The sequence below is a fragment of the Castor canadensis genome, chromosome 13 (genome assembly GCF_047511655.1).
Source record: "Castor canadensis chromosome 13, mCasCan1.hap1v2, whole genome shotgun sequence".
Taxonomy (NCBI): Eukaryota; Metazoa; Chordata; class Mammalia; order Rodentia; family Castoridae; genus Castor; species Castor canadensis.
In genome coordinates this window covers 2,952,970-2,971,985 of record NC_133398.1, presented here as the reverse complement: position 1 = coordinate 2,971,985, position 19,016 = coordinate 2,952,970, and the positions used below count along the sequence as shown (strand labels likewise).

At 56.8% G+C, this 19,016-nt stretch overlaps 1 protein-coding gene across 4 annotated transcripts in view; it reads left to right on the top strand.

Annotated features, from left to right (window-relative positions):
- The window catches only part of Rxra (retinoid X receptor alpha), a 97,252-nt gene that overhangs the window by 52,022 nt on the left and 26,214 nt on the right, over nt 1–19,016 (top strand). For 3 of the 4 annotated variants that reach the window (XM_020177356.2, XM_074052868.1, XM_074052869.1), the window contains exon 2: nt 16,113–16,378. The exons of the other annotated variant lie outside the window; for it this stretch is intronic. In XM_020177356.2, the coding sequence (XP_020032945.1) occupies nt 16,113–16,378 (266 nt within the window). The remainder of the gene's footprint in view (nt 1–16,112; nt 16,379–19,016) is intronic. 4 annotated transcript variants of the gene reach the window in all.

The following is a 19,016-nucleotide window of genomic DNA, read 5'->3' as shown; positions in this document are numbered from 1 at the left end:
TTATTTTGCAAGTAATGTGCTTGCACATTTCTTGTAAGCACAAGAAATGTCATATCTTTTCACTCTAGAACCAGGCTCTTTGACAGCTTCCACAGTGCAGTGTAACCTCTGGGGCCATCCATTATCATCTTCTAACCTCAACCTGGGCAGGTGCTTGTGGGCACTTGTTCTGTGTGACTGGGCCCAGGGTGTGGAGGGAGGGGAGCTGTGACTGGGTCCCCTGTAGTGGAGGATGGAGTCTGGAATGTGGTACAAGCAAGCCTAGTGCCCTCTTTATGGGGAGTGAAGCCCTGCCTGGTCCCTCAGCTGGTGGGCTTTCCTGTGGAAGACAAGCAGCTGTGTATTGAGTGGGGAGGGGGAGGCAGGGCTGTTCCTGGCTGTCAGCCTGGTCAACCTGTGTGTGACGCTTCTCTGACCTTTTTCCATAAGTCTTCCAGAAAGAAAGGCACCCACCTGCAGCCCTGAGTCCTGGGCTGTTGCGGCCACATGCTAAGGCCAGGCCAAGCTGTACCTGCCTTGCATGCAGGGCCAGCTGGGCCTCTTGAGCTCCAGCCCCAGGGGAAGGGTTTTCAGACAGGTGTGAGCATGGGGGTCAGGGTACTATCATGGGAGACTTCTGGTTCCCTTCCAGCCCTGGTGACATCTCAGCAGCCCATCTTGTCCTTAGTGCCAGTGGGATGGGTAGGAAATAGCCTCGCATGGAATGGGTGCCAGCAGTGCGTGCATGTGTTCAGAGTTTCCATAAGAAGTCTGCCTTGCGGTCTGGCTACCAGGCCACAATGCTGCTGCCTGAGTAGGGCAGCCTGAAACACCAGGGCTAGTGGGCCTTGGACCTTCGGGGGGAAGTGATCAAGGCCTCCCCCTTGGGCTGGCAGGGATGAAGGCCGTGTGCTACCCCCTCCCCCGAGGCTTCTGCCCCCACCGCTGCCTGGGCCTGGCCCTTGGCTGACGGGCCACAAAAGGCACCCTGTGCCCTGGAAGAATGAGCCTGTTGTGTGGCTGGAAGGAGGCTGGGAGCCACGAAGACCTCCTTCCTCTCATGCTTCCTGAAGCCCCCTCCCAGGCAGAAGCGGGCCCTTACTTCAGTCCCCAGAGGCAGGGCTGTTCAGGGCTGCTCAGGCCTGGCCTCCCCTACTGTGGGCCCTGCTCTACACCCACCCTGCTCTGGGCCTGCTGACTCTTGGCCTCTGGGCCTGGCCTTGTATCCCTCTTGCAGGTTTTTTTCCCCAAGGACTTCCACGTGGGCCTTCATTCTCTGGACTCACTGCTGAATATGTCACTTGATGGGGAGCAGGTGGGAGACATGGTGTGATGTGAGGGCCTGGGAAAGGCTGCCTGTGAATGCTGGCTTCCTTCACAGCTGTCCCCCAGGCCAGGACAAGGACAAGTACACTGCGTCGTATCATCCAGTGTGCCTGGGTGCCAGCTGGCATTGTGTGCCATCATCCCATCAACATGCATGTGGGGAGCAGACTCAGCCAGGTCACCTGACCTTCCTGCAGCCAGGCAGCTTACTGGAGATGGAGCTGGATTTGAACTTGGGTCTGCCTTTGCCTGGTCCCTGGCAGACAGGGGTCCATCTACCCTGTGGGTCTGCCCCAGTCGTGTGCTGCAGTTTGAGGAAATGAGGCCAAGGCCCCTGTCCTCTTCCAAGAAGCTCTTGGTTTTGGCCATTGAGAGCCGCCTGTGGCCACAGGTGTCTGGTGGGCCGGGCAGGCCCTGGGAAAGGGGAACTGGGCTGTGGGGCCAGTGCCAGCACCATTTGCTCCCAGTGAGCACCCAGCTGTCTCCAGAGGCTGTCTTTGCTCTTGCCTTCCTCTCCTGCTCCTGCTCCTCCTCTCTGACCCAGCCGCCACACTGCATCACCCAAGGCTGTGGGACCCCAAGCCAGCTGGCCGGGGGCTGATGGGGCCACCACCATGGTGGGACCTCTCACCGGCTCTTGCCATGAGGCTGCACCTTCTCTCCTCTCTCTCAGGAAGGGGACTGGCCTGGCAGGCAGGGGACTGCAGGTGGCTGGCAGGTGAGAGTAGGTTTGGTATACACTGGGACTGTGTGGCCTGGGAGGGTCTTGCTGCAAGATGTGGGAGTCATAGCATGTCTGTGGGGATGGGGAAAGGGACTGGGAACCCAAGTGAGGGGAGTCTGGCAGGGTCTGGGCACAGGAGAACCCCATGGAGTGTGGCCAGCTGATGTCTGTGGCCCAGCTGGGATGGGGGTACTCCATGGTACTCTCTGGCCTTTTGTCTCCCAGGATTCCCCTGTAGGCTCGCCTGTAGGTGGGCAAACTGAGACTGGTCTTGGGTTTGCTAGACCTGATAGCCTGAGGCCAGGACCAGTGTCTGTGTAAGAGAGCCCCTTCCTCAGGCCAGAGGTTCTGGAAGAAACAACCAGGCTCTGGGCTAGGTCAGGAGAGTGAATCTCCTTGCCTTGAGGCTCCAGGCAGAACTCCTTGGGGTTTGGCCCCCTTCTCATAGGTGAGGAAGCTGAGGGTGAGTGAGCTGAGTGTCTAGCTGGTGGGGTGCAGTGTCCTGTCTTCCTGGGCCTTGTGGTGGGACATCCTTTGAGGGACAGCTGGTCCCTTGAGCTGCTTGATGCTGCCCAGGAGTAGTCGGCCCCCAGTCTCTGGCTCACTGGGGTGTTTTGGCTGCCTGTGGCTGCTCTGTGTGGCCAGGTCGGGGGAGGGCATCTGAGTGCTGTCTACCAGCTCCTCGAGGGGAGCCGGGGCTGCTGCAGATCCCATTCCACAGCATGGCACTGGCAGAGGCCGGGCTGACTCCTGCTCTTTTCTATCTCTCCCATAACAAGGACATCTGTTTATTTGGTGTGTGGCATGTGCTGGGACCATGCGGAGAATTTATACATTGTCACAGACGTCCCTAGGACACACTCCTCTGTGACCACGTTCCAGGGGAAACTGAGGCTTAGAGATGTGACTTGAATCCAAGGCTGTAGGCAGCTCAGGGAGGAGCCTCACTCAGATGTGTGCCATCTAGCCTCTAGGCTTTTGTTTTGGTTTTCATTTTGGTTTTTGAGACAAGGTCTCTCTGTCTCTGTCTTCCTGCCTTGCCCCTGAGTGCTCAGATTATAGGCATAACCATCATACCCGATGATCTTCCAGGCCTTTCAATAAATTTTCAGCCCCTCCTGTCTCAGTGCCCTGTAGATGGTGTAGACACCAGGCAAGGCTGTGTGGGCAGTGTCTGGGGGCTGCTTGGCCTTGACCTAAAACTGGAAACTAGAGCACTATGTACCCATGGCCTTGACCAAAGCCACCTACCGCTGAGGTGCCATTCACAAGTGTATCTCCTGTTCACCAGGCTGTCTATGATGAACACATGGGTACTTGATAACCCTGACTTGCTGGTGACCAGGAGCCCATTCTGGGTGTTTCAGGCTCAGCTTTCTTGCCCTCTTCTCGGGCTGTTTGGGGTGGCAGTGACAGCTTGCTTCAGGCCTTATCTGTGAGCTGGAGGTTTCTCAAAGGCCCTGGCCTGCTGCAGAGGAAGATGCTGGGTCTGGGGCTTGGTTTCTGTTTTGGGGGTGACCCCGGGCTTGGGTTCACATCCCTCCAGCAGCTGCTCCTAGGGACAAGACCTACACATTGGGCCTTCCTGGTGACTGCTGACAGGCCTCAACAGCACTGCGCTTTGGTTCACTCCTCTGTAAAATGGGTGCAGAAACAGTTTTCCAGGTCCGCTTGTGTCTTGATGTGCTAAAATTCACATAGTTACTCTTATAGAGAAAACATGCCCTGTCTCTGAAGCCAGAGGGACAGGGCATGACATGTGGGATGTGTATATGTGTTTTACAAAGGCTTGTGCTTATTGTAGCCTCTGTGTGTTTGTGCGTGTATGGGGTCATTGCACGCTTTGGTGACTGGGCTAGGTATTCTAAGTGTTGGGAGAGCACAGCTCCTGTCCTTCTCTCTGCATAGGACTCAGGACCATTGCTGTGGCCATGCACAGAAGCTGAGCCCAGGACGTCCTTTCCCCTGTCACCTGCACTCTGTTACTTCTTGCTACTTATCTCTCACTGATTGATTACTCCTTGGGAAGCCAACCAAAGCAGCATGTGAGCATTGTGTCTGAAGGAGTCAGTAGGCCCTGAGCATGGGCATCTCGGTGGACATGTGTGTGGAGTTGGTGGCAGCCGCTCCAAGTGTGTGTACTTTTCTTGGCTCATTTCTGTTGTCTTCCTGCATCTGGGTAGATGAGGGAGTTGTGCTTGTGACCTCTGACCCAGGAAGTCATGCTTCATTGTTCTTTCTCTGTCGTGTTCTCCTGATGAGCCAGGTAAGTGCCAGCAGTTTCCCAGGCAGCAAGAGAGCTGTGAGTTCTCTGAGTACACCGTGGACTACGTGTGGGTTTATGGGCAGGGATGGCTTGAAGCCTTGGAAGGGCATGTTTCTGGGACCCTTATTCTCCCTGCCAGAGCCCATCTGAGGTGGCGTCCCCCACTCTCCAGGGTGGGGGACCTAGTGGTGCTGTCCACCTAGCTTGTTTGCAATGGGATGAGGCTGCACCACCCCTCCCCTGGAGCCCTGCTCATGGAGCTCCAGTCTCCTGGGGGCAGGGCTGGTGACCTGGGCACCTCAGCATGGCCCCACTCTAGGAGTACCATGCCAGTCACCTGGCTAGTCCTGTCAAGGACAGCCCAGTTCCCACCCCTCTGGGTGTTCCAGAATGTTCGTTGTTCTCAGTTCATGGAGGTGTTTTCAGAAACTTGCCAGGAAGGAGGGTATGTGGTGAAAATGCTGTTTTCCAATCCCTGCCCTCACTCCTGGTCTTATCCCCTGGGGTTGCTCGTAGGATGCGGGGATATGAATGTGGCCAAGCAGGTTAGAAAGGACACTGGGTAGGGACACTGGTAGCCAGAGTGAAGGCTGCTGACTGATAGGAGCCGAGTGGGGCGGGGGCTTTGAATGTTGAGAGATAATGGGAAGCCTCAGGAGGTTATTTTGGTGATGTAATGGGTGGCATCCATCCTGCCAGGTGACTACGAGTGGAGGGACAGTAGTGGAGTGGGTGTGGTAAGCTGGTGTTAGCCTGGCCAGGGTGAGAGTTGAGCTTGGCTACTTTTGGCTCTTATATGTACAAAGGGACATTCCAGGGGGCTATGTGAATGGAACTCATGATCACTCAGAGCCTGGAAGGAGACCATCTGTGGCTTACCTGTTGGTCACTCCATCCCTGCCCTCACAGACCCTCTGGCCACTGGCTGGCTGGGCACTGCTGTACACTTGCTTCTGCTGTTCTCAGTATACCCTTGCTGCCTGTCACCTGTCTACCCTCATCTTTGCAGGTCATTTGCCACAGCAATCCTTGATAACTACTGATTGGTGGGGTACAGGGTTGGACTCAGTGAAGGCCTTCGGTCATAGCCTCTGAAAGGACAAGGGTGATGTCTGGACTGGGGGAGAACTTGGCCTGTTGTTCCCTGGGCGGATTCCTTCTCTGCTGTGGCCCCATCTCCTTGGTGCAGAGTGGACACTCCTACCCTTGGGCTTGCTGGGGAAGAAGGGTGGGCAGAGCCTGGCCCATGCAGGTCTGCACATGGTAACTCAGTGGGAGTAGATTCTCAGCTGGGGAATTGATTCTGTGGGCAATGAATGTCCCAGCCAAACCTGGCACAATGGGGACTTGACTACCAGAGAAGCTTCTGAGGCCCAGCCTGGGGCCCCAAGGCTGCTGGTGATTTGTCTTGGAGCATTGACGAGATTGATGGGGTGCCGAGAGAGAGAGAGAGAGAGAGAGGGAGAGAGAGAGAGAGAGAGAGAGAGAGAGAGAGAGAGAGAGAGAGAGAGATGTGTGTGACTGATTCCCATGGAGGATGAGTCGCTATGTCAGCTGATGGGTGAGGATGATGTTATGGGTGGGGTCTCTGGTGGTCCTGGTGAGCTGCAGTACATGCCCTGCCCCTGTGGGATGGGGGATGAGGAGGGTACCTAGGCTGTGGGTGGTGATGGGGGATGTCCCATTCTCGATCTGTCTCATAGGTAAGGCCCTGCTCTGTCTGCGGAGACCCTGCCAGCCAGGTCCCCCACCACCACCACAGGATGGGTACTCATATTAGGTGTTGCTGGCAAGTTGTGCTGGTGTGGCTGAGCTCCTGCCAAGGGGAGAACACTTTGTGCTGGCATGGGCTAGGGCTTACGTCTAGGTGCTGGGGGCAGACTCAAGAGAGCCTAACTTCTTACATTGACAGAGGCAGATGCTCCACCATCCAGGTTCCCTGCCCAGCTCTGCCTCTGTTCACCATGTGGCCATGGGCAGCCCTTGCCTGGCTGACACTGAGCACTGAGCCCACATCTCGAAAATGTTGATGCTCAGTGGGCTGTGGGAGAATGTGGGGATGTCCCTGGGAGGGGCCACACGGTGCCCCAGGAGCAGGGTCTCCTCTGCTCTGAACATCCCAGAATTCCCAACATAATTGTCCCCTGGCATAGAGCCAGGGGACAGATGGGTGGGACATGGCTGGGCATGGCCCAGGTCCCTGCAGTTGTTCGTGTAGCCAACGAGGGATGCAAATAACATTAGAAACACAGCAGGGGGTGGGGCAGGCAATAGAGAGCAGAGCCAGGGTTCCGTGGGTTCCACAACAGAGCTATGGGTGGGCGGGCGGCAGGGACCTCTGAGCTCCAGGAGCAACATGGCTCAAACTGAAACAATCATTTCTTTTCCTGTTGAAGAAAAACCCGCCTTCAAGAGTCCACAGGCTCAGGGGCCCCCGTCCCCCCTGGTCGGCTGTGGAGTGGTTGAGGTTTCTCCGAGAGTTCTGCTCCTTCCTTCCTGCCCACCCTCCTCGAAGGTCTAGGCAGGCACCGCAGAGGTGTTGGGGACAGAGCGGGGTCAGGCTGGAAGGGAGGCCGCAGTGCTTGGGAGCCCCTGCCTGGCTTTGGAGAGGTGAGCATCCTTCCAGGTTCCAGGGCCCCTGGTTGAGGGTGGTTCCTGTGAGGGTGAGCTGTGGTAGAGATGTGGGGCAGAAAACTGAACTCGGGTTCGGCCTGTATTTCCCTCGCTGGGCCTGGGTGCCCCTCTGCAGGATGGGTGGCAGTGCCTTTCTAGTGGGATGCTTCCTTCCAGAAGTTCACATGATTATGGTGCCAGCCTGGCCAGGACATGGATAGGGGCCGAGCAGCAACTGTCACCAAAGCACGTCTTTATCACCCTGCTGCGTCTGTGTTTTCAGATTGCTCTGTGTGTGTGCGAGGCGGCCCCTGGGTTATCAGTCTCCATTGTGCAGGGCACTGGGAGGGGAAGCTGTCACCAGCAGGTTAATCATGGCTCCAGCTTCTCAGTGGCCCTGTCCCTTTGGTCACACCTTTTTGTGGCTCTTCTCCCATGGGCATTCCAGCAGGCCTGGGGGTGACTCCCATCCTTCTCTGGCCTCTGCCTCTGGCAGCCCCTCATAGGCCACCAGGAAGGGGCAGGGCCCAGCTACTGGGCATGTCATCATGTTCTGCCTGCTGTGCCAGGGTAGGGGAGGCCATGCAGGGGCCCACGCCAGCCTGCTGAGGGTCCTGCTTTGTGATTGGAAGCCAGCTCTCAGGTCAGTCAAGGCCCTAGCACTTCCTAGGAGGACCTGAGCACCCTCAGCAGGGCTCCTTTCTGGGAACCAGCTGAAATCATGCAGCCGTGTGCCACCTCACCACACTGCCCTTACTCCTTTGGTACTGGCTTGGCTGGGGAGGTCACCTTTGTGTTAGTCTGCCACCCGTTCTCTACGGTGGGGAAGTGGGGGTGCTTCACAGTAAAGTCAAATGCCTTGGAGCTCTCCTAAAAGGACCAGCCTCAGATTTGGGGGTCATGGCCCTGGCCCTGGGTTCAGGACTCCACTTTGCAGCACCCAAGGTGTTGGTCAGATGTCTGCACCCTGGGTATGGCCATCCCATGGGGCTTTCCCTCCCAGGGTGGGAAGAAGCCTGGCCCTGGGTCAGGCTCTCCAGGATGGGTCTCTGAGTCCCACAGCTACTGCCCAGTCCCTGGAGAACTCCTAGGGACTAACCAACCTGCTGGGCTCTGCTGTTAGGGGTCAGCTGAATAGGTGGTCACCTAGCTTCTCCTAAGAAATAAGTCCTGCCCTGAACTGGGAAGTCCTGGATTCACAGGCAAGAGAAGGTGATGGTGGACAGCTGGCATCTGGGACATCTGTATTGTATGCAGGATGGAGCTGGGCGGGGGTCTGTGTGCAGTAGGCCCTGGACCTGTTAAGCCTAAAACTGTGAGTAGCCCCATAATGGGGAGAGTGACACCTGGGTGCACACAGGGAAGGTACAGTACAGCCAGGGAACTGGGCAAGGGAGGGCTGGCAGGAATCTAGCCAGAACCGTCCCGCTGTCTGGCCCAGGTATGCCCCTTTGTCCTTCCCGCAACATGTCTCTAAGCTGTAAAGAGTTTAAAAGTGGATGCAACCCTGGAACTCAGTTTCTTTATGTATACTGTGATGGTTTTGGTAGCCAGGCACTCCAGACAGTGTCCACCATAGGCATCTGGCAGAGCCCTACTGGCCCAGAAGGTGACGACAGTGACTGGCAAGAATCAGTGGCAAGATGGTGCAGACCTGTTTGGCTGTTCCTGTAGTTGGGGCTGGTGTGAGACTTGTGGCTACAGCCCCCATGAACCCATGGGCTTTTGAGGGGAGTGGGCATGGAGGAGCAGGTTTGTGCAGAGACCTTGGCTTTGGGGCCCAGGTGTGTTAGCACCTTTACTCCTTAGCTTTTTCCTGAATGCTGCTTGGGCACAGGCACCGGCTGGTCACAGAGAGCACTTCCTGACTACCTTCTTCCTCCTGGCTACACTTCACACTTCCCTCACTGTGGCTAGGGTCCAGCCATACCTGTTACCACCAAGTCCAACCATGGTACCTCAGGACTGTATGAGAGGCAGCTGCCTGTCTGGGCACCACTTCTTATTCCTCCATTCTCCCTTCCCCTCACCAGCCAGTCTCAGACTCACTGAGTGTACCCAAGAGAACCCAAAACACCATCCCTTTGCCACTTGTAAAACCCATCAGCTTCTTTGGGCTTCAGCCTCTCATCTGCACAGTGGAGCAGGGCAAAGAGTCACTCAGATGGTGGTGATGGTGACAATAATGGAGATGATAGCGACAGTTACAGTGGTGATGGAGATGGTGGTGATGTGTTGGTATTGGTGATGATGGTGAAGTTGGTGATGGTGGTGGTAGTGATGATGGTGATGGTTGGGATGGTGATGTCCAGGCGGGTCAGTCACTGAGTGCTTGCTGGATTCTGTCACAGAGGCCACGCTATCCTGAACTTTCTTTAGAGATTATTTCTCCTGATTAGATCCTTTGGGCTTCCATGGGCCTATTTCTATGAGGATCATTGCAGGGTTGTACCCTGTGCCCTGTCAGTTTGAGTTCAGTCAAGACTGAGGGGCCTTAGGTTGGTGTCCCCCGGCTGAGACTCAGAGAAAGTCAAGGTGAGAGGCCACCCTTCCTTGAGGTCTGTGGGGGAGGTCCCTGCCAGGCTCCTTCATATCTGGTTGCAGATCCTGCCTCTCTCTGCCTTCCTGTCTGTTTCTCTTGGGGGAGTTAACTGCATAGCTAGTCTTGTCAAGGACCACAGACCTTGGGCAGCACCTCTGGGCCCCTCACCTTCACCTCACACTCCCTCACTACCCTATGTTGCCCAGACTCCTGCTCTGGCTAGTTCCTGATCCCGCACTGGGGAAACTGGCAGGGTTCTTGCCATCGAGGCATGGGGGTAGGGTAGAAGGTGAGTTCAACGAGGGAGAGCCCAGCACATGGTATTACTTGGGGTGGGGGAACAGGTGCCTTTATAGGTGGTGACCATGAAGATGGGCTTCGCATTCAGAATCCTTGAGGGCCTAGGGGTCAGATGGAACTGGAGATTGTGAGGAGCTCACAGAGGCAGTGGCCAGACCAGCACCCTGACCCTGTCTGGCCCGCCTGGGCTCGCTGTCAAGGTCTGGATGCCTCAGATTTGCAGAGAAACATTGCCTCCTGAGCTCTGGCAGGAGTCTGAATGTGCTGAAACCACAGCCTTGGTCTTTCCCAGCTCCCTAGTGTCCTTAAGACTGACAGGACTGTGCTGGGAAGATGATCAATCTCCGTCCCTCTCTCAGGAGGGTTCTGCCTGGCCTTGGCCCTAGACCTAGCCTCCTGTGTCTACCCACCTGCTGCCTCTTCACTGCTTCTTTTCTGGCTCACCAATTGGTAGCAGGGGCAGGTGCTGACTTGTGTGAGGGTAATGGTGGTAGGGCCTTCCCACTAGGTCTCTGGTGCATCTGTGTCTATACTAGGGAAAATGGGAGGTGCAGGGCCAGGAAGACCTAGGTGCTTTGGATCTGTCCAACTACCTCATCTCTCTGAGGCCTGCAGGAGATGAAGTCTTGCTGGGTACCTAGGGCCAGCCCAGGCCAGATGGCCACTTCCTGTGGGTGGGTGGGTGAAGGAGGTACACACCTGCTTCGCTGTGCCTCCTTCTGGTTCTCCAGGGTCTGGGCCATTGTGGACCCAGAGCAGGGACCCTGAAGGCTGAAGGTCTTTATGAGTCGGACTGGGGGAGGAGTGGACTGGGTCCTTTCTGACACTTGGGGGGGCCTCCTGAGGTAGCCTCCCTTGTGCTCTTGATTGGGCTCTGCTCTTGATCGCTCTAGGGATAGGGTTGAAGGTAGGCCAGGGTTTCTCCTGACCACCAACCTGGTCCTGGGATCTCTTCATAGCAGGCTGAGATTTGGGGCTGGAGCCCTTGTTTGGGGAAAGGGCATGGTGACCCCAGAAGAGCTAAAATTTCATCACAGGCCACTTGAGCTGTAAGTTGACACTAAGCCAGGAGGCAGCTGCTGGGCCCCAGGTACTGTGCTCCCAGCTGGAGGTGGCTGCCTGAGGCTCAGCTGGCTCTCTGCAGGGGGTGGGAAGCAGGCCTCTGTACCTCTGCTGTTGGCATGCCCATGTGAAAGAGGAGGAAACTGAGACTCAGCAAGGTTAAAGTGTTGCATAGGATCCTCTGGGCAGAGAGTGATGGGCCCTGTGGCCCCAGGGCAGACAACAGCCCGTGCTTGCCACAGCTAGCGCCCGCTGGCGACAACCTGTCTGTCCACAACCTGTCTGTCCACCCAGCCCATTCCTGAAGGTCCCTACCCGTGAGGCTGTGGGATTCCTTCCTCCTCCCTACTGCCCTGACCACCCTTAACCGCCCCTAAACCTTGGTGCTGTGGTTCAGTCCTTCTAAGTCCTTACCACACCCTGCCAGGGCTGCTACTTCTCCCTCACTGGGTGGCAGGGGAAGCAGTTCTTCCGGAAGGTGGGGGCTGGAGCTGGGTGGCCCAGGAAGCTTTGAGGGCCCGCTAACCACCCACCTCAGGGTTTCGGTTCCGGGGGGGTCCCCAGGCTGGGGTGGGGGACACCATGCTCAGAACCTGGTTCCTGTCTGGGTGCAGACTCATCATGAGTGCCTGTGTGTTAGGCCTCTCTATATACTGGGCACCTTCTCCAGTCCTATTCGAGCCCCAGGTTCCCTCTTCCCTGACCAGCCCCTTTGTGGGGCTTCCTGCTAGGCCCTGGACAGGGCAATTGTACCATCCTCTTCTCTCTGTCTGTTCATGCAGACGTGTGGCCTACTCCCTTAACCAACCTGTGGCCTGCTCAGACCCTGTCAGGGTTGGTTCTGCAAATCCCAAAGGGCTGAGGGGAGCCTTCAGTTCTCTTCTTCAAGGCTGGAGTTCCCTGGCTGCCTAGGAGAGGTTGGGGGGTGCATTTTAGCAGCACCAGGCTGGTATTTCCTGCCACCTCCTCTGGCCCCACCTGCCAGGCAAAGGCCGGAAGGGAGTTGGTGAGGGTTCCCTGGGCTTTCTGCTGGGGTGTGGAGGGCCAAGAGGGTCTTGTGTGGGTAGTGTTCTGGAGGGAACCATGTGGCTCTGGAGCTCTGGTGGGCAGGTGCTTCTTCCTGACTGATGGCTAGTTGCTGCTTGCACACAACCATTAGAGTGCCCAGCACCTCGGAGATGCCTGGGCTGTTGCTGGGCAGGAGCTATAATGAAAGCATTCTACATTTTGGTTTTACTAAATGTCACTTCAGCTCACCATGTCCACCCTTTGGGGCCCTGGGTGCTGGGCAGTAGGCTTTTCATCTCTTCCACACTGGCTCCTGGTTCTGTGGCCAGCCATCTGCATTTTGGAGTCAGTGTTGCACCAAGGCAGCAATCTTACCACCGCCTCTTCTATGCAGCCTTCCCGGATTGCAGTCTAACAGCCGCATAGATACCTTTGCCATCTGGGGCTGCTGAGGCATCTCCACTGCCAGGGTCAGGGGTCTGCATTCCTCTCTCTTGTCCATTCCTAAGATCTCTGTGACCTCCCTGACCATGACCTCCTTCTCCAGGGTCCTGGCTTATAGCAGTTGCTACTGGTACTGGAGGGGCCTAGTAGGGTAAGGGGTGTGAGGTTCTAGGATTGTGGGGCCCTGAGTTTCATAGGTCCAGGGTTGCAAAATTTGGCGATTCAGTTTTGCCTCTCAGGTCGGCGTCCCTCTGAGGCCCCTCTGCAGTCCTCGGTAGGGGGGGCTGTGTGTCTGCTAGCTCCTGGGTTAGGTGCAGGGGGTCTGATGCTGGCACAGTGTAGCCCTGGGCCCCTTCTTCCACAGGCCCCCTTTGCAGCATGTGTGCATAAGTGTGTAGGTCCCAGGAGCAGTGGGAACCAGCTGGCACCAAGTCTTCTTCAACTCCAAAGTGTGGCTTTTTCAGAACACCTTATCACAACTAGGCAGAGCCATGCCTGCACGTGGAGGACAGCAGGCAGGAGGACTCTGCTTTGCAGGCAGAGGATGTTTAGACATTTTTTTTCCCATTCCCTTCCTGGCCAGAAAGTGTTTCTCTCCAGAAGACTCCAGAAAACACACCCAACCCATTGTCGCCCAGGCTCGGGGAAGGTGTCTGCTGTGGACATTCTGTGTAAACAGGAAGGCCTGGGGTGGGAGCCTGGGGGCAGTGCAGGCCTCCTGGGGCAGGCACTGCTGGTGTGGCTGCCCCTTTAGCCCTGGAGCCCTAGGCTCACAGCCTGGTTGGGGGAACTGTGGGACATTTGGGGGTGGGTTGAGGCAGGGAACCCTAACGTGAGAAGTGGCCACACCCCCAGGCTGGAGATGAGGTGCTCCTGTCCCTGTGTCTCCTTTTCCCATACCCCTCTTGGCCAGTTTCCTCCTCCATCTGATTAGCGCCCCCTCCTCAGCAGTTTCAGACTTGAGCCAGGTATGGACGTGCCTGGGGAGGGGGCAGAATATCCTTGGGGGTTAGCCTGGTAGCTGACAGCCAAGCAGCCTGGCCCCTTCTTCCTCCCTCCTTCTTTCCTTCCTTCCTCCGGCTGAAGCTTTCTCCTACCACACCCTCCTCTTCCTGCCAGGGAGAGCAATCAAGTTCACAGCCAGCCCAGCAGCTTGGGCCATGTCTATCCACTCAGGCTCAGCTGAAGCCCAAGACCTACTTCCAGTGCCTGGTGTGGCTACAGGTTACCACGTAGAATTTTAGGCCAAGAGGTCCTTTTCCTCCTCTAGCCTGGCTCCCTGGGCAGAAAGACTCCCCTGTGGGGGCCATGGGCAGCTGTCTGGGGACAGCTGGCTAGGGAGAGCCACCCCCAGGATGTTATGGCAAGCTGGCCCAAAACACCCTGTCGTTTGTCCAGTTCTGAGCCTGCTGCCCCATTCCACTCGTGACTGCCCAGAGAAGGGCACATGGAGAAACTGGGAGAGTCTGGAAGGGACAAATCTTCTGGCAGTAAACCCTTATCTTATTCTCAGAGGCCAGGGAGAAATGTAGGCATAGCTGGTCTTCAGGGGTGGGTCTCCAGCCTGGTTTCCTATAGGGTCACCATTCCCCCTCTGCACACCTGCAGAGCTGAGGTGTGCAGGGTTGATCTTGAGCTCCCGTCCTCTCTGCCTCTGAGTCAGTGGGGGTGTGTTTCTAAATTGCACTAAGAGGGGGCCCGGCCTGATCTAGGGCTCAGCCTACACAGACGCAGGGCCCAGCACAGAGCTGCGTACTTGTCTGCACTTCCTAGATGGGGAAATGGATGCTTGGGTACAGGTTTCCTCATCCAGGGGTTGGTGAAGGTCAGCCAAGGCGAGGCTGTGATGGGGCCATCTTGATGTCTTTCCAGGTGTCCCCCAGCAGTGCCAGTGGGCTTGACAGTGGTCACTTGGGCTGGGGAAGCTACAGATGGGGAAGTGTGCTTTTGGGCACTTCTTGTCTTGCACCTCCTTAGTGCCTCAGTTTCCTCTTCTGTCACAGATGGGTGATGGTAGCTTCTCTGACCAGCAAGGGTTACAAAGGGATTTCAGGCTGTCCTGAGCAGTTGATTTTGTGTTTGTCCCTCTTGGACAAACATACTCTCCTGCCTGTCTTCTCTTGTCAGCCACTGCCTACTCCTTCTAGACTTCCCTGGGTACGCATGGAGACACTGGGCTCCTAAAAGTCCACATATACAGGATCCAAAGCTCCATGTCTAATGGGTGTGATCTGTAGTACTCAACTTGGCCAGTAGGTGCCATTGTCATCTGTTTCAGAATTCCTTAAGTTGGTGTTTTCAAGTTCAGTAAAATGGTTTAGTCTCACCTTCATGAGGCTTCCAGTGGGTTGGTTGAGGCTCATTTGCTGGTAGAGCGTAGAGTCTGTCTCTCAGGTCAGACAGGGTGCTCATGGCAGCCAAGCTGGCCTCCCCATGGTGGACCTGGCTGACCTGTTGCCAGGCCTCCTTCCTGCAGCCTCCTTCCTGTAAGGGAAAGCATGGACCAGGAGCCCAGGAAGCTACAGGATGGAGATGTGCAAGGCTCTTTCAGGAGGGGCTGGTCCTGGTGGCTCTGAGCTGGCATTGGTCCAGGTACTGGGGTCACCTGCACTGCATGGGTCACCCAGCACCTCTGCAGATAGTCTCACAGAGCTGACTTGAGTCAAGTCTGGTTTGAGTGCCACGTCCTCAGTGACAGTGATCCTAAGGCCAGTGCTGTGTCCCCAGATTGTTTGCTCAGGGCTTCTTCCTCCCAGGTGCATGTACAAGAACACAGCTTCAGCAAGTGAGGTGGAGGGTGGTGAAGTCTTCTCGAGGTGTGGTGTGGTGCAGCCAGTGTGTGTCCCCCAACTAGTTGTAGCCAGTCTGTGTGCCTGTGGTTCTGCTTGACTTACTAGAAGCACATGTGCTCTCAGAGAGGAGCAGGAAGGGCCTGAGACCGTTTTGCACATGGGAAGGAGAGGGAGAATGACTTGCCTGGAGGTTCTGCTGTCTAGAGTTCCTTGCTGTCTTCTCCGTGGTCTTTTGGGCCTATGTGCAACAGATTTACCACCCGGGAGCCTCCTGAGCCTCCAGGATGGGTGGGGAAGGCTTAATTAGTCACTTGTTCTGGGCTTTGAAATCCTGCATGAAAGACTGGCACGTGGGAAGTCCCTGCCTCAACCCTGCTCTGTGGGCTGCTGCTCTCATGCCTGGCACCTACCCAGGCCCTCCATGAGGCCACCTGGAAGATCCCCACCCACACAGGAAGTGCCAGGTGCCCTCTTTTTCTCTCTGGTCCTCATCTGCTCCTGGAACCCCATGATTGCCAAACAGGCCCAGAGCCCCCAGTCTGAGGGACCCAGGGGTCTGGCAGCTGGACTATCTCTGCTGTAGTGCCTGAGAGGCCCAAGCCGTGTGGCCTGGTGTATGAAGTCATAGACTTTGTAGCTGTAAGAACTTAGTCTTGCTTCCTCCATCTGTAGATGGACCTTTCTAGCATGATAGTGCCCGTAGTACAGCAGGTTTATTCCTGACCTTCACCTCAACCCCTGTGTGCATGGCCTTGGCTCATCCCACCACTGAGCAGTCCTCCCCCTGCTTCCAATAGGCAGACCTGGGGTGCTGACCCTGGGGTGGCCTTGGTCAGCCTCAAGCCAGGCCTGGGCAGGACCATGGTGTCTTGGCAGGGAGCTCTGGCAGCCTGGCCTGGCCTTGTGTGGTGTGAATTTGCATCTGTAAGCATCATCAGCTGGACACCCTTGGGAGTGGGATTCTCCTGCAGACCCGTCTGTGGCCTGAGGGAGGGGGCAATGTGGGGGTCCTAAAGGCCACTCTGACCCACCCTCCTGCATGTTCTTGTCTTGCAGACTTCTCCACCCAGGTGAACTCTTCGTCCCTCAGCTCTCCGACAGGCCGGGGTTCCATGGCCGCCCCCTCACTGCATCCGTCCCTGGGGCCTGGCCTCGGCTCCCCACTGGGGTCACCGGGGCAGCTACACTCACCCATCAGCACCCTGAGCTCACCCATCAATGGCATGGGCCCTCCCTTCTCCGTCATCAGCTCCCCTATGGGCCCCCACTCCATGTCGGTGCCCACCACACCTACCCTGGGCTTCGGCACTGGCAGCCCGCAGGTGAGTGCAGGGCTGAAGCCTTGGGGAGGGGTAGGACTGGGGGGCTGGGAGCTTCACTTGCAGACCATGGACCCTAGGAGAGGAAGCTGTTTTTTCCCTGCAGAAGAGAACTTAGAGCACACGGGCAGGGCCTCAGGAAGCTCAGCTGACCTCAGCTCTGGCTGACTTGTGCCTGGACTTGGCAGGTATTGTTAGCCCAGCTTCCTTGCAGCAGCTCCTCTACCTGGCCCTCTGGTTCCCCAGGCTCGGCCTGTCTCCCTGGGAGCTACATGGCCGTGTGGGCCTGGGTCCTTCCCCATGCCCATGCTCAGGCCAGTGGTCTCAGTGCCCTGAGCCTGCAGGGGAGGCACATCCAAACTCAGTGTAGGGATGACGGGCCTTGGGCACCACAGAGATACCGGTATAGTCTGCTCAGTGGCCTGGGCTTCTCATGGCCTTGTGGACACTGGCCATTTGCAGGACTTTGATGCTTTTCCACTGTGGGGGTTCACACTGATGCTCCTCCAGCATCATCGGGCTTTTTGTGTTGTTTGTGAATCCGGAAGTGGCTGTTGTCTGGCAGGTCCTGGCCTGGTGGGGATTCTGGAGTCTTGTCCAGTTCTCTCTTCTCCCTTGAGGCTCTGAGTGCTCTTGTCAGAGACCCTACAGAACTAGGTTCCCCACTCCCAGCTCCTGTGTGGTTCTTGGTAGATTAATATCCTTGGTGTGCGCCAAGTCCTCTACCTGATGGCCCTGTCCTTGGGGGCTCTGCCTGTCCTTCCTGAAATACTTTATAAGTTTGGGCTCAGCCATTCATACCCCAGTACCTGAAGCTCTGTCGTGCCATCCCCCAGTGGCATGCCTGGAAGGACATAGAGTGACCACCTGCCCAGTCATGCAGCTGACAGCACTTGCTGTGCTCTGTGGATTCCTAAGCCCCCGTGCCCATTAAACCACAATACCTTCTGGGGAGCCCTTCCTGCTCTTGGCACAGGAGGACTGGGATGTGCTTGTGGTCTGGAACAAGCCCATTGCCTGTCTGGCTGGGCCTCTCTCCCTAGAGAAGCTTGTCAGCTTCTCTAGGACTTCTCTAGGGCTTCAGTTGAAGCCCCTTTGTATGGAAGAGTTAGGGCACCTGCACATGAAGATTCTGTCCCCTTTCATGTCACCTGGCTTTTCAGAAGCAGGTGGGAAGCCTGAGGTGCTGGTATAGAGGAGGCCAGGCCACCTCCTTGTGCCTGGCCGTTTTTTTGTTTGTTTGTTTGTTTTAAGCATAGCTGCCCCACGCCCATTCTTGCTGGCTGTTGATGCTGCATGCTAAGAAGGCAAATGAAGACTTGGCCTCCACTGTTGCCTGGCTTCACCGGCTGGCATGTGCTGGCTGTTAGGGTCCCCATAGTGCTTCTTGCTGGGTCTAGGTATAGCCAGGTCAGGCCAGAGCCACCTGGTACCCAAGCTGTCTTTTGTCCCCTGCCTGGTCTGGGGGCGGTACCAGAATAGGGCCCCACCAAGCCTCAGAGACTTATTTATCCACACCTGGCTCCCCTAGGTGCCTCCCATGGGTATGGGCCCTGTGGAACTGTGCTGGCTCCTAGGGAGGGAGTGACTGCAAGTGCTGAGTGAGGGGCTGGCAAGGCGTCAAGGTCTGTGACCCAGCCGAGCTTCTTGATGTGAGGGCCTGTGTAGGCCCATGGTGTAAGGCAGGTGCATAGGAGGCCCAGCATACTTCATGGTGCCGGCAGCTGGCCAACATTGATGGGGGGGGCCAAGCTGAAAGGGAACATGGAGGGGCTGAGGGCAGACAGAAGCCTGCTGTCCGTGCCCCACGGTGGTGGGCTTTCCTGAGTGGAGCTGGCCGAGGGGCCTGTCCTGAGCCTGGAAGGGCAGGGCGTGGTGGGTTGGAAGAGAGGAGTCAGGCAGATGGGTAGTGCTGGGTGGGGCACTGATGAGGCGAGAACTGAAATAGATGCCAAGAGTATGAAAGGGGAAATGGGGTGGCCCTCACTCTGACCACGCATGGAAGCTCGGGGCTCTAGTGAAGGGCCGTTGCCAAGCTGGGTCTTTTGGGAGATGGATTGGGAGTGCTGAAGTCCCAGGTAGATGGGGGCTATGGGACCCATGGGGGAGGGGCTGCCCTGTGCTCTGTTTGGAAGCTTTGATCCCCAGTCCTGGGCCATCAGCTTGGAGCTAGAAAGGGCAGGAGGACTGTCCTCCTGGCCTGCCTTCCTGCTCTGTACAGCCTTGCTATGGTTGCCACACTAGGACTGGCCACTGGTAGAGCCTGGATGAAGCTTGTGGCCAGCTACAGGCCTGCAGTAAGGGTAGGCACCCCAGATAGGGCTTCGCTTGGCCCTGATGTCAGGGGTTGATCAGGCTCTAGGCTGTGTGGGCTGTCTCTGGTCTGATTTTAGGATGCCCTGAAGTCACTGGGATCCTGTGGGGCCTGGCATGAGCTGACCGGGGAGTGTGGCTTGCTGCTCTGTCCAATCCCATCCCTCCTTGGGGCTGTGGCCAACCCCCACCACTCTGGCCATGGATCAGTTTACCTAAGCACAGGCACCAGGCCTGTGGGCAGAGCAGGGGCCCCCAGTGTGGTTGGGGCAGCCTCAGAAAGAGGAAATGTGTGAGGGCTCTCCTTGGCGCTGCCCAGGGGATCTGG